A 15,535-nucleotide genomic window follows, 5' to 3' on the forward strand; every position below is an offset into this window, starting at 1 on the left:
ACCCCTGGGATTACCCATACTAACCCCCGGCCTCATTATTTAATCCCTCTTAAAGTGCCCCTAACTCCCAATTAGATTCTATTTCTTTTCAAAAAGAATACACAATTTGCTGAAGACTAGAAAACGAAATGCGTTAATCCATCAAATCCTCTCGAAACTATAGACCCTTCGCATAAATGGAGTCTAACTAACAAATCGAATGTGGTTTAGCGTGGTCTGTACTCTTATCCACAACGAGTACGCGTCATCACAGCGGTCAAAATGTTGTGTACTCACGAGGCGCAGCCGAGTGAGTCCACAACAAATTTTGACCGGAAGGACCCGAAGGATTAAGGACGTAAGCTGATGTATGAGTATTGAAGACGTGTTTGATCATCACTGTTATGATCTGTCACATATTCATTTGTTTAAAGTATTGTTATTCAAATTTAGGCGCCAGTTATGTAAAGGTATGTGAAGGTTTGAAGTTGCGATATTCTCGTTCACAGCCCAACCTCGTCATTTTTGAAAAGTGGAGAAGGCCCTGGGGACGAGGTTGGTTCACAGCCGTGTGAAAGGAGATCTGGAACCTTATGTATATGTCACGAGCGTGCGATTAAAAAGGAGCTTCCTCATGGTTTGCGTATCTTGAAAAGTTTAGCCTCAATTTTTCAAGTTCGTCGTTTGTAATCCATGTCAATCTTCTCCATCCTTAACTGTCCTTGTTCATTTATGGTTTATTATTATCTCTTTAGTTAACTATTATTTTCAGGTTTCGTTAAATTCAAAGGCAAAAGACTCCCAAATGAACCCAAAATATCTTGACTGATGAGTTCCTGTAACTCGGTTTACACTGCTGGTAATCTGTTTTTGTCACGAAATCAGGCTGGGATTATGAGGCGAGACATGTCAGAATAGAAGGGATTGACACGAGAAATGGGCGTGGGTTCGTGTTCACGAATAAACACTGACAGCAATTTGGGGAAACAGCAACTCGCGTTTCACTTTCGAGAGACACCCGGAAGATATCCCGATTCCCGTCCCTTAACAGGCCGCCCATGTCACAGTCGGATTGAGTATCCCATCATACACTGAAAGCATATTGTAAGATCACGTGACCAGAAGCACGATGTCTTCGAAAATATGGCGGGTGTTGTGTCCTTTAAGGTAAGACATTTTGGCGTTTTTCTGCTTTTATTTGCTCTTCTGTAGCTTGTTCTTATATTATCATGAGTGAGATTTATTCCTTCAAATTGAAAAGTAACTTGCAGACGTTAATGCAAGTGGAAGGAAACGTTTTTAGCAGGTAAATTTTCAATCACATGGCAATAACATTGCACTTCATTAGGGCTTCAATACCTCAGTCAATACATAGTCTAAGCTACTAAATTACTAGGTTGGTCTTCATAACAAATATTGTCCAAGAGTAAATAGCTGTGCATATTTTTTAACCCAGTTGGAAGCTAAATTTTAGGGCTTTTAGTAAGGTTTTTAGCAAGAGGGCAACTGGTTTCCACAGGTGGGATAACTTTTTAAACTGCACTTCATTACGAGAATAACTTTTCCCTAGGTCATCAAACCTGGTGGACAAAATCATCCTCACAGCCAGTCAATTTGCCTGTTGTGTGGTATACTCATCCTGCTTTCAGTGGACAAGATATTTTTATCGATTAAGCAAATTAGTGGGGAAACCTTTGGGGTAGTTGTTGCTATCTGCATGCTATAAACAGAGTTTGCTCTGTTGTGTTGAATCTTCCATTCATTGTAACACTGTAACCTCATGTGTTTTGCAGTTTTTCCAGTGCTTACAAGGCTTGAATGATTTTAATACCTTTCCTATTTTTTGCCAGATAGAAAAGAGAGCTGCAGCCATAAAGTCTATTTGCTGATACTTCTATAGAAAGAAATTCCCGTTGAGATCCCATATAAGGTGGGTCACGATCTCTTTGTGTTTGGTTGAAGGGTTCTGTTGGTCTTAAATGGCTAGTGCACTGAACTGCACATCAAGCAGTCTTTGGTTTGTTCTTGGGTAGGACACTTTGCGCTCACTATGCCTCTCACCACTGAGGTGTACAATTGGTGTTAATTGAATTCAATGCTGGGCCTAACCCTGTAACAGACTAGCATCCCATCTAGGGGGTGCTGGGAGGGGAGAAATACTTTTTTTTATCATTTCAATGCTTTCAAAACCAGTATTAGCTCCAGTGTTTTGGATCACTTGGACTGACACAGATTCTACCTTACCTCTTCCCTAGTAAGGTTGAAACGTTTTTGAAGAAATCTGTTGACTTAGTTTTAATTGTGCAGGTTCTAAAGGCTGTCATAAAGGCTAAAACATTTTCTTTTTCTTACCAGATACTAATAATAATAATAATAATAATAATAATAATAATAATAGTAATAGTAATAATAATAGTAATAATAATAATAATAATAATAATAAATATATCTTATTAGATGTTTTAGTGTGTAGTATCGCTGTATATTTTTACGAGTTGTGCCGTATTTTGACGAGCCCATTGGGCGAGTCAAAATACAAACGATGAGTGTGATAGTGCCACATTAGAGTGCATGTACTGCATGTGTCTTGATAACTTTCCTGGTTACATATAGAACTTCATTCAAATTATGGAGTCATTGATTTATTTATTTTTTGCCATGACATTTTTCGGATTTTCATTGTTGTGGGAATTTCCCACTGGAATTTCAGATGACACTGGGAATGTTCTTGAAATAGCTATCAAAGTGAAAGTCGTTTTCAGTCGTAGTTTCATAAAAGTCTTCTTGTCAGATCAAAGGTGAACAGGAGAAAGCCATAATTACCAGTAAATCACTGTAAAATCTATTATAATTCTCTAATTGTCTTGCATGTACTTCCTTGAAAAGGTTTGTTTGCATTAGTATTATATTTGAACAACGGTGGGAATTTTAAAGCAACTTTGTTGTTATGTGCTTGTGTAAAATATTTCAATTTATGTAAACTTCTATTTGGTCATAAGCATCCAGCAAATTACATTACTTTTATTTTAATACTGTAAAAATGGGAAGTTACCTTAAAGATTTTTATTTTTGAAAGCTTTCAAGCATTTCACAATTTATTTTAAAAATTGCGACTAACAATCACGCGTGGAAATATATCCCATTTTGTCGCGAACATTTTTGCCGTGCAATTTCGCCATTGAGCTTTTCGCCTGCATACATTGCAAATGAAGGTTAATTTTAGAGTGCTATATTTTAGGCGGTGCTATTTATTTCATGTTGCTGCTTGTCCACATTTTAAGTTGTTTTTGATATCATTATGTAAACTCCGTGTATTTCTGTGATGATGATATACATGTAACCAATTCCTGAGGGGGGAATTAACTTGTAAACTTTAGTCGAGTATACACTGTATGTACACACTGTATATTTTGTACTTTGGGTTTGAGTATACCCATTGTTAATTGGACGTTTTGTTTATCTTTCTTTCAGGCTGCCATCTCAAGTGTACATGCAGCCACATTAACATGGAGAAAGAAGCAAAGGAAAGCAATGAACTTCATTTAGATGGCTCTTTAGTGAATCATGTTTTAAAAGTAAGGTAGTTTTTCAAGACAACTTTTACCTCAATTGAGTTTCTTGCAAAATATTTTTATTAGGGCGAAGCTCATATTAGAGATTTCACAACACAAAGCTCAAGAGTCAAAAGAGAACATTGGAAATTACTGTTCAATTGTCCAGTATCTGTCAAATTGTCTTGTATCTTGCAAGTTTTCGAGGAAGCCATGAATTTTTAAGTTTGTAGCTTTAAAATTAAGCTAGAGCACTGGCATTACATGGATTTGTTTTCGTAATCCGAATTTTCAGCCTAGAAATCTCATTATTAAACTCGTTGAAATTACTGTCTAATTTTCTAGTATCTATTTCTAGTTTTCAAGGAGGCATTGAATTGATGAATAAGTTGCGCTTTTAAAAGGGCCAAGAAAAAAAAATCAAAAAGTGGAAAAATCGTTCTTAGAAAAAAAAGTCTGCAATTTTAAATGGTGTCTGGTTTTGAGTCAAACATTATACTGAATCTTTTGGTGGAAAAAATCTTGCACTCTGTAGGATTTTTCCCATCGAAAGTCAAACTATATGTTTGTTTTCTGGCTAGACTCTGTTCAAAAGCGCAGAAGTTTTTTTCTTTTTGGCAACCCTACATAGTCAAAAAATAGTGAAAGAGATAGCCTACATTTTGACTAGTTACCAGGCCCTTTTAAAAGCGCAATTTTTTTATTTTAGTTACTTATATTCAAATTGTTTGTAATGAATTTCAATTGAATTATTAAAAAGCCAATAAAAGTTATATTGAAGACACGTGTGTAATTGACTTGTATTTGCTGTAGTATTTTTGTTGTCTTTACTGTTTTTTTTAATATTTTTTCAACAATACTAAGATAATGTACACAACAAAAACCACCACTTGCTGTTTTCATTTCATTTTATTGTTTTGCAATAAGTAATTAATTAATTGGAAATCAGTTAAAATAATTACAACGCGTGAAGAAAAAAGTTCGCGTTTAAAAACTAAGACTTTTGGCGGGAAAATTTTAAAAATTTGCACAGCGTTTCCCCTTACAACTTTTTTGAGAAAAATTTAATGAGGTTACCCTTCAGAAGTTTTTGATCACAAAAAATTCTTAAAGGCAACAGTCAACAGAAAATCCCGTCAAAAACTGTTGCATCACCTCGCATTGAAAAAGCAATTTTGATGTTTCAAGAATGTTTTTTTCCCGTCACGAGTTAAAGTTTTGCCAAACAGTCTTCAATTTTCATTTTTCAACGAACTTCGCGATGGTTTTCGTGCGAGGCGATGCAAGAGTTCCTTGAGACATGAAAAATATGAAATGGCAAATGGATCGAATAAGCCACAAAATAAATTTAATTCCGAAATGTAATTTTAATTCTCGCAGTGATTGTTGAAAACCGTTTCAACAAGCCGAGCTAGTTTAATTTTATATTCAATCGAGTTTGATCTGCACTGAAATGTTTGTAACTTGCCATTTCATATCTTCCTCTGTCAGATGATAATATAGATGGTACACTTCGGATCAGTTGCACAGGAGCAAGAACACTCTTATCGATCAAAATCCAATCATAGTCTCCCCGCAACATTTTCCAATTTCGATGGTTTATAACCCATTTAAGTTTCGCCAATAAGTTAATTTTCTCTTCCGATGCGACCGTTCGCTCCGTTCTCTTTTCCCGTGCAACAACCCAAATGTAAACACCACAAAATAATCAATATCTGGTAGCACAAAGATGTTTATTCCAAAAATAGCGCTAAATTTCTTCGGCCGGTTCAGTATATTTTATAACTCGTGAAGTCAAAACAATCTCGGAATAATCCACAGCAAAAATATAAATCGCTTGCTGAAAAGTTTTGCAAAATATCTTACACTGGTTTGAACAAGGCTTATCAAAGACCATACTTATGTGCTTCTTTTTGAGGTTCAGAAATTTAATCGTTAGAAATGCAAAGGAAGACAAACATGTTATGCAAAAGCACCACGAGAACTTTGCACAACATGCACAAGGCACGTTTTTAAGACCAATTAGGAGATTATCTCTTGTACCAATTCATATGCAAATATTATCATCCTTGGTAACAAATTTGTTGCTGGCCTAATTTGTTTATGATTGTTAATTAGAAAATTGTTGGTAGCCTATTTAGTCTTGATCAGTGTAATAGCTAATTTCAAGTGTTTATATTGTATAGTCGGCAGAATCGAATTTGATTTGCAAATGTTCAAGCAGCATTTCAAGAAACAGGTTCTGTATTTCCAGTACAGCTCAACTCTTGCATTACTTTGTCTTAACTGTAGTTCTGAGAATTTGGTAGCACATCAAGACAATATCGTCTAGTCGATGATTTTGTTTATCACCTCTCGCTATCCTTCTTTACTTTCTACAACACCTTTTATGAACCAGATATTGATCTTAAAAGCCTAAACGTTCAATATCTAGAGGATAAACAAACGTTGATCTGTTGTTAAGGTGGCACTTTCTAAACTAGAGAGTTGTGTAGTTTGTCCAATAACCTGAAGATATTTTCAATTTATTTTCAAGTACCTGTGGTACAACTACATGCAAGAAAATCTTCGATAACTATCTCGGTGATCACATGATTCTGAATGCACTTTATAATCTCTAGAAATTTCCCTTTAGCCTTCATTTTTTGCAGTTAGTTATCGTTGGGAAATCTTCGGAAGTCTTCGGAAATCTTCGAATGATCTCCGGAATACTATCGGACTCTCGGATGGCTGTCGGCAGCCGTTCGGAATCTTGGTAGGTTAGATTTGCAATCGACGTTTTTCGACAGATTCTACAAATATTTGATTTTAAGTGTGTTTCAGATTGTTAAACGTGTTTGCAGATAATTTCATAATACAATTGTGTTTTCACGTGATTAATTCAGATGACTTTCCGTACTCTTTCATGATCGAGTGTACTTTTCACTGTCCTGGCATTTTTCTGCTTTATTACATTCAAATTTGAGGCTTTATAGTCGATGAAAATTTAATGCTTCAAGATAATTTTAATAGAAGCAAGACAATTTAAATTTGTTACAGAATAATTTTGTTTCTTCCAATATAGTTTTTTTTTTTGGCATGTTTCACGCTACACTTCTTTACCCGATCTGAAGAGAGTAAAATTCTAATTCTAGAAAGACAAATTGTTTTTGGTAGCATGAATTTTCATATCGTTGTCGTACAGGCCATTTAAATCTCGTTTTTCCATAAAAAGCACCCCATAAAAATCACGCGTCTTCACAAATATTTACATAGTTGTGCCAAATATAGTGCCGCCGTAAAAACTCAACGTTGTTTATCCACTTAAAATAATTCTTGAAATCATATCGACCAAAATGGTAGCCTACCAGAATCGAGATCCGTCAAATTAATTTCGGCCAAAGATTACTTATCGTCAGTCGTTCGAAACAAATAAATACCACGACTTTTGCTACTAGAAAAAAAAAACAAAAAACAAAAACACCTCGACAAGTAATCCTTACAACGTAAGCTTCAAATGTATTGCCACCATTTTAATCGAAAGTTATGAAATTAAAATTCTTATCTCGTTGTCATCTCCAATGTTGAATAAGCATTAATTCCTCGTGAATTTCAATTTCTTCTTTTGTTCGTCGGGTCATGCCCATGAATTCTATCTTCGCCGTTAGGCCATTTCCTCTCCTTAGAAGGAAGAAAATAAAGAGAAACATAAGCCTTTTTCTCGGGACAAACGTATTTCCAAGATACACTATATTACTACTAGAGCAAGCAGCGACCAAAGCTCGTAGAAACCGGCTGCACGTGGTAACGGTTTTCAACTTTCAGGGAGCAACACGTAACGAGAGTAAGAACAAGAATATCAAACAAAATTAGCGCAAGTATCTTACAAACTTTCGCAAAATTTATTTCTTAACCCTTCGCTGAACCGTGTAATCTCAGTGTTTGCAAAACTACGACTATCTGGTTTATGAACGAAGCTGTGTGAAGCTCGGCAAAGAAAATTGCGAGCGAAGGGTGGAACTTAACTTAACGAAGGTAGAAATTGTTCCGTTTGGCGAAGAGCAAAAATATTAAAACGTACACTCACCATTAATATTTAAATACTTCACTCTCATCCTGCTTTATCTTCTTGGAAGGAAGAACATGGGCAGATTCGACATCACCAGGAGCACATAAATTCACGTCTTCACTCTATGACCAAATTCCACTAGTAGTCATGAATATTGATTAATAACTAGAAACAATCGCTGACAAAAACGTCGCCGCATATTTTCACGACTTGGATGTTAATTCTTATGTAAAACTATATATTGTCAGTCACTTCAAAAATATCAATTTCACTCGAGATCTTTGCATTTTTAGGCTTTATCAAGACGGCAATACGTGAAATTAAATGGATTTGTGAAAACTGATTCAAGCAGCCGTCATATCTGGTAAAATAACCCTTTTCTGATGATCTTATTGGTCAATTTTTGCAAGGTTTTAAATATCTCCGATTTAAGACCTGTTGGCCTACGCCGAATCAAAGCTTATCAGTTGGGTAAAACTAGAAACCATTAGAAAAGAAAAGAACTATCTTGATTAAACCGTTTCCCACTTACTGACTTTTCCCTTGCATCCGTAACCCTGTGGGCTTGTAATCGTTCTTTTCAACGTGCACTCCCTTGTACATTTCCTCTTATCTTTCTCTTTCCATTTCTCCTACTAATTCCTGCGCTTTCAGCCGCGAAAATCGTTCATTCCTCTGTGGGACTCCCACACCGCTCTGTGCGTTACCCAAAGTCTTCCCGGCGAGTTCCCTGCTATGTCACCCATACTTTTGCTGTGAATTTCCGGATGCCTTTGCCTAGTTAAGCATGCACCGCAGGTTTCCTCTTGAATTTGGCCATCACTTCCCCTCGCATGCCTTGCGTGCATTCAGTTTGCGCCCCAGCTTCTATTTCCCGTGCGTTTAATTATACGTTGTTCCGTACATTTTTCCATACGCAACCGCTTTCGTTTCCCCCTCGGTTTTCTGATGGGATCTCCTTTGCATACCGTTCCCCAGGCCTGTGTATTCACCGTGGGTCCCCGCAAGTGTTTTCCCGTTCATCACACCATGCGTTCCAAGTGAGTTCCCCGCTATTTGGGCGGCCGTTACCGCCAAAAATACAAACAATGTAAACGCAACAGTTTAGAATAAGTAGAAATGGTTTACCATTGTCCTTTGTAAGTTGGTACAGATAATTTCGAAAAGATGCAGTTAAAATACAGTTGGACAGGTTCTCGCTTACATTTCCCTGCAAATGACATTCCTTTTTAAGGATATTCACCTTGCATGAGCCTCCATTGGAAGTTAGCTAGTTCAAGTCTAATTCTGAGAATGTGAAAATGACCCATACCTGTGTATTTACCTCGCTCCCTTTTGAATTTCCCGAATCTAGCTGAACGTTTTACAAGGCCTTAGTGCCACTGTAGCAAGGACTGTAAGATCAACCTCTGGAGGACGAGGACTGGCACACAGGCTCTCCCCACTCCTTGCACACCTTCAAGCAAATTTGCACGGGTGCAGTTCAGCCGTGCACCAGTGTGGTAGGGTGAGAACACTTAAATAATCAGCTAGAAGAAACGCTCAATCCAGTTTTGTCCCTGGTTAATGTTGTCACGCAACACTTTGCTCTTATGTGACAAAGGGCCACAACTGGACAAGAATCCCTCTGTTAGTAGCCTGAATTTCAGCCACCTCCTCTGCTCGCTAAGTCACTGAGATTCAGGCTACTCTGTTAGAAGTGTCTCAGTCACAGTTGTATCGCCAATTCTCTGGTTGACCTTGTGTAACCCCTCACCCCCCCCCCCCCCAAAATAATAATCAATAACAGGAACCTGAACCTTCAAATACTCCTTGACTTTATTAAAAAAAAAAAGAGCTATGGCGGACAAATTTGAGCACTGCTTTGATGTTATAGAAAATCCCAACCTAACTAAAGGTGACTTGTTACACAAGCCGTTTTTTTTTTCTTTTAATGCAACGCGATTATCAAGGCGATTATATAGTCTGCTGTCTACACTAATGAGAGCCTCCCGAGGGGGTGGGGGGTAGCATGTTTCCTTCATCCTTTGACAATTTCACTTTTTCTCCCTTTAATATTCCCTGTTTTAATAAATTCCATTGTTCTCTAATTTTTTCTTCTTGTTCCCAAGAAATAAATGATCATGTTCCCTGGATACCTAAAGCCCCTGGGAGTCCGTTGCTAACAGACATCCTATGCAGAATCACAGGGAATACTGTTAAAATCTACTTGGATACCACAAGATCTTGCATTAAAGATCAGGGCAGTAGAATCCTGTAAGATCTTGGACAGGATCAAATGATATCGTGGTTTAAAATACAATTGTAACACCTACAGTGTAGCGCTTCATCTACATGCACAACAGATTCACTCCAAGCTATAAGTCTAAATTACAGGGAATTACTACAATTATTCTAAAATCAGCTGAGAATAAAGCAGCAGATCAAGAATGCCATACATCATCAAGCATAATAACAGACAATTTTCTTAATATCAATCTGTGGTCTGCTTGACACAGCTTGGTCAAATTAGATATCAATCTTAGTAATTAAAAAAAAGGTAAGCAACTAACTGTCACTACATTTTAAGTCAGATAGACACAATCTCTTTATCTCAATAGAAGGAAACGTCAACTGAAAAAAAAAAGGTTTTCTTTTAAAGTACATACATTTATATATAAAAAAGACTAATAATATTAAAAAAAAAAAACAGAAAAAAAATAAACATGGATCCACAGTTACAACTGGGAAAGATACAAGTAGCTAATGCATGACATATTTTAAACAATTCCTTATTTTTCTTAGGGCAAATGTACTACGAACATATTTTTAAGTTACAACAGGATGAAAATTATTGTTTTTGAACACATCAATTCAACTTGAACATGAGGTGAAGTATCAATTACATTTAAATTAGCTTCCTTTTTCATCTTGGTTGATTACCCTTTTTACCATTTCCAAAGCCATTTCACCATTGTCTGAGGGGACCATGTGGCCTGCTTTCATAATGTAGTAAAGCTCTAAATTCTTGTAAGCCTTGTAGAATGCTGCTGTGTTTCTGTTCTTAAACCCTGAAGGCGTATAAAGGGGTACGCGGCTGGTGGCTTTAAATGCTGGTAATCCATCCCAATCAAGTTTAGCGATCCAATCCTCTGCTCCAAGGGTATCGCAAATCATGTCCAATTGGCCCTGATAAACGACAACTTTCAAGCCGTAATTCAAAAGTTTGCTGACATCATCTATCACTGGTTTCATGAAATCCACTGCCTGGTATGTAAACACCTCTCCCGACTGCTCACCCCATGTGACATTTGGCGGTATAATGCCCAACTTCTTTCTGATTACACCATTCATGAGTTCTGTCAGAGGGTCAGTATACAGACGACCAACGTGACGAGCGTAAAGGCGATCCAGAATGTCACTGCTTAGTGATCGGAACTTAGTAGGGAAGGGTGGAGCATTGTGTAAGAGAATGTTATAAACATCAACATTATCTGTTGTTTCTGCGATGACCGTCTCAGTTTTATCCCAGAGTTCAGTAGCTTTAACGTATTGACCCTTAGAAACAGCGTCGGCGGTAGCTTGAGCTGCGTTGTTGACCAGCTCAAGGTCTTTTCCATCCAGCTGTGACACAGCATAAAGATATGGGCCCCAGGTCAACACTGAATCTACTGGTGAAATCCACGAATCTCCCAGGGCCACCCCTCTGAAGTTGCACTTGATGCCTCCAGATTGAATGGCTTGATATAGAGCAACGCCAAAGGCAGATGTCATCTTGCCACCATACGACTCGCAGAAGATGTAAAAAGGAATCTCTTGAAAAACTGGTTGTTTGTCCAGAAAGGCAATGAAGAGAGTAACAAGGTCGTCTGCTATGCCTGGAACAAAATTTTGAAAATCAAAATAAATTCAACATTGCTACTCAACAAGATGTATGCATGTATGGATGGATGTGACTTATTGATGAAAACCAAAGCTATGAAAGGTAACAGATATGAAGCTTTCTATCAGAATGGTGAGCTTAATTGCTTTAATGTTACTTCAAAATAACTGATTTTCGGATCATTAGTAAGGACAACAACAGTGTTTGTTAGTGTCAGCCCTGGGGGTAGTGATATTCTAAAAGACCTAAAAACAGCTGCTTGATATTCCCAAAATTAGAACACTACAGGACAGAAATGCTCTAGATAACAGATAAAGCTACAGAAATTTGTTTAAATCTATAGTGTCCCACCAAAATATCATTTTGCCCATATCACTTCAACTTGTAAAAGCATTGTACAACCCATCTATGTGTCCCTCACCTTCATTCTCCTTCCAACCCCATCCCCAAAAGAAAAAATCCAACAGCAACAACTACAATAATATCGGGACTAATCATTTTGCCGATCATGTTACAAGATTAAAATCATTTTGGATGCGGAATTAATCCTAAATTTCCGTGTCTCACTATTTTTTCATCGTGTACTATTAATTATAGTGTTCTAAGTCTGTTCAAGTTTGCACTGAATACCAGTCAGCGGTCTACACCTACACGCGGTTCGAGAGTGAGTTCCTGTGTTTTGACAGACAAGCCCGTGAAAGTCACGCGATTTATAATTAAAAAGAAAACAAAACTTTTCTCTCCAGCCCCAGCGCTGCGATCAGCGCGAAACCCATTCATTAAACCCAGATATAGTCCAGATAAAACATGGTTTCACAAAAAGAATCGATCAAACCAAATAAAAAGACCATAATTCTATACGTAATTATGTAATGTGATTGCAAGGTAACTCGCCTGTTACGTTTGTGGTGAAGGCTTTGTTGTCGGTGACATAACTATAACCGGAACCCACAGGGTTATCAACGAATAGAACATTAGCAACTTGCAGCCAGGTCGTGTTACGAGGCTTAAGCTCCACTGTGAGCGGACCAAGCTCTTCGAAATTTCCGAAACCCGTGGAAGAACCGCCTGGACCTCCTTGTAGCCACATGATCAGAGGTTTGTCGACGCGCTCTGAAGGATCGCTTGTGCTCGCTCCATAAAGCCACCAGAACATGAATGCATTTTCCCGCACTTGAACATAGTTCCAGTCTTCGTCTGGTATTTGAGACGACGTCGACTTAGAGGAAGAAAGCGCAATTAAAGCAGAAAATAGCGAAACCAGAACCACTACTGAGACGCTGCAACCTTCCGCCATGTCTGCAATTGACATTCGGTACCAAGCCCCACGCTTCCGTCTTGTTTAGCAGACCCAGGCCACCCAGCCAACCTTCATTTGGAACAAAGCTAATAAAGCTGAGATTAAAGATACAAATTAGTCAAATTATCTGAAGAAATGCATGTTGTAATCGAAAAACACATATGGTTCTGGTATAATTTTTTCGATGCTCCCAAAGGGCTGGATGGAAAACTCAGGCTGGGGTCCCGGGTCCCGGGGTTCCGGGCTGTCGAAAACAGGGTGTTATGGTGGAAAACACAGGGTCTGGTGGAAAACACGGGGTGTGGTGGAAAACACGGGGCGTGGTGGAAAACACGGGGTGTGGTGGAAAGCACGGGATGTGGTGGAAAACACGGGGTGCGGTGGAAAACCCGGGGTCCAAGTGCAAAACAGGGGGTCTATGTGGAAAACACGGGATCTGGTGGAAAACACGGGCTCTAAGTGCAAAACACGAGGTCTGAGTGGAAAACAAAAGGTGTGGTGGAAAACACGGGGTCTAAGTGCAAAACAGGGAGTCTAAGTGGAAAACACGAGGTGTGGTGGAAAACACGGGGTGTGGTGGAAAATACGGGGTGTGCGTGGAAAACACGGGGTCTGGTGCAAAACATGGGGTCTAAGTGGAAAACACGGGGGTATAATAAAAATGAGAAGTCGAAATTTTGTTAGTTTCAATTGCAATGAAAATCAATTCAAAATGTTGGCGTGAAACGCGTTTTTCAAGCATTTCGTAGGAAATAAAAAACTTCCGGAGGCGGAGGATTTTGGGGGGGATCACTGCATTTTTAGGATGACAGAAGGGGGATCAGTCATATATGACAGCCCAAAAGGGGGGATCACTAGATGCCACATGCCCATACAGACTTGGTGGATGGCTATTTGGCACTCTAAAAAGTAACTTTGCAATTTTCAAACACTTGGGTTGGTTAGTAGCTGGTATGTCAACTGACAAATGATCAGTCACAGGGTTCTTAGTAGAACGGCGGAATTTTAGCGGCCGTAAAATCGGCGGAATGTAGCACCTGTTCCGGTCATCAAAATTTGTACACATATAACAATAAATTAAGACTTGCAGACTGAGACGTTTCAAGAAGAAAATAGTATTTAAATTAAAAAAATTGAAACAGCGCTACTTGCTACATCTAATGTTATGATCATAAACAACTCATTTGCCGTAACACTTTGCCCCCCAAAATACATGAAATCGCATCTTTGGCGACCTGCAATTTCAAAATTTACCGGGGGAGCATACCCCGGACCCTCTACGCTGGCTTGCCCCTTCGGGCGAATCGGGCCTCACTTTAATTTATTCCAACTGTTATGCTTTACTGGACGCCTGTGAAAACTTCTGCTAAGAACCCTGATCAGACATCGAGAATCGAAGACACGGATCAAGAGACTTCACCATGGCGGTTTCATTAATCTGTAAGTCAGCATCATAGTTAGAAATATAACAGTCATATGACCGTTAAAAGCACTACCGCATATACTCGTCGAAAGGTGAATGTGTGCGAAGACAATGAGGGGGGATCACGAAATTTATTTATAGCAGTGAGGGGGATAATTCAATAAAATAACATTTAAAGGTGGGATCAGCTAAATGTTACTGTCTTTAGCCGAAAATCCTCCGGCGCCACCCCCAGGCGATAAATGAGTCAGAAATAATGACTGGACCGGTCCCTTAGTCGCGCTCAACGCTCAGGTCTAAAGTCGAAAGTGATTATTTGTGTAGAAAGGCTCTATCGTGGTTAAAGATACTAAGCAAAACAATCTTTATCATTTCAGTTTTTCTTTCTCAAAGATATAAAAAAAATCCACGCAAGTTACTGCAAAAAATAAAATAGACGCTCCATGCAAATGAAAACCCTGAACGGCACGTTGGTCCTCACGAAATGTTTAATTTGCCTTTTTGATCGGAAAACGCGTTCCACGCCGAGATGCTGAATTGATTTTCATTGCAATTTAAGATAACAAACCTTCGACTTCTCATTTTAGTGAGGAAAATTCATATTTTGGCGAGAAAAAAAACTGGTTCAACGTGTTTTTCACTTAGACGCCGTGTTTTCTACTTAGATCCCGTGTTTTGCACCAGACCCCCTGTTTTCCACCGTACCAAGTGTTTTCCACACCTCGGGACCCCGGCCCCGCGTTTTCCATCTACCCATCTACAGTCGAACCTCCGGTTGCGACCACCTCTCGTAAGCGTCCACCCCTCCGATCCTCAACGACCAGTTTTCCAAAATACAAAAAGTTTCCAAGTCAAATCACTATATTTGGAACCTCTTGTAAAGCGACCACCTCTCGTAAGCGACCGCAGCCACTTTTAGAGCTAAAACTTTGAAAGTTTCTTTTGTTTTTAACCACCAGTTAGCGACCACTTGACAGAAATTGGATAATAATGTGCTGTAAATTATCGAATTCCTCATTACTCAGGGGAAAAATTCACGAGGTTTCCTGTAGTCTAACTTTGAGCTAATGAGAACCCCCCCCCCCCAAAAAAAAAATATCGTACGGGTTAAGAAAGTTCAAACTTGCACATTACTAGTAAGAAAGTAACCAACATTTATTTCATATATGCAACACAAAACTGGAGCGTTACATCGAGTAAAATAGTTTATTTCAGAGACTACACGATTAATCAGAAGCTTGCTGGTATAAAGTACAATGTTTCAAAAGATTCTTTAGAACATTCTTTGTCAGCTTTTAACAATGTCAGCCACTTCTTTACCATTGTGCAATTTTCAGCCAGTATAATCAAGTGTTTCAGACCTCAGCGTCTA

At 38.5% G+C, this 15,535-nt stretch overlaps 1 protein-coding gene and 1 long non-coding RNA gene across 2 annotated transcripts; both read right to left on the reverse strand.

Moving 5' to 3' along the window:
• Positions 1–6,559: 6,559 nt before the first annotated feature.
• Positions 6,560–9,341, reverse strand: LOC149117732 (uncharacterized). The gene is made up of 3 exons (XR_016206106.1): positions 8,111–9,341; positions 7,597–7,700; positions 6,560–7,190 (listed from the first exon to the last, which is right to left on the reverse strand). It is a non-coding gene; the product is annotated as an uncharacterized LOC149117732 (long non-coding RNA).
• A 37-nt stretch (positions 9,342–9,378) lies between these two features.
• LOC110052430 (retinoid-inducible serine carboxypeptidase-like) lies at positions 9,379–12,772 on the reverse strand. Its single transcript, XM_020758565.2, has 2 exons — positions 12,335–12,772; positions 9,379–11,435 (listed from the first exon to the last, which is right to left on the reverse strand). Exons 1-2 carry the CDS (start codon positions 12,750–12,752, stop codon positions 10,471–10,473), a joined length of 1,383 nt encoding a protein of 460 aa, XP_020614224.2. The 5' UTR covers positions 12,753–12,772; the 3' UTR covers positions 9,379–10,470.
• Between the last annotated feature and the right edge of the window lie 2,763 nt (positions 12,773–15,535).

Source organism: Orbicella faveolata, unplaced genomic scaffold (genome assembly GCF_042242905.1).
Source record: "Orbicella faveolata isolate gen_17 unplaced genomic scaffold, um_ofav_v1 contig_1, whole genome shotgun sequence".
Lineage (NCBI taxonomy): Eukaryota > Metazoa > Cnidaria > Anthozoa > Scleractinia > Merulinidae > Orbicella > Orbicella faveolata.

Excerpts from the sequence above, each read along its gene's own strand:
- LOC110052430 (XM_020758565.2), bottom strand. The coding sequence starts at position 12,752 with ATGTCAATTGCAGACATGGCGGAAGGTTGCAGCGTCTCAGTAGTGGTT. Across the intron at positions 11,436-12,334 it reads CTTCACCACAAACGTAACAG|GCATAGCAGACGACCTTGTT; the intron begins GCGAGTTACCTT and ends ATTTTGTTCCAG.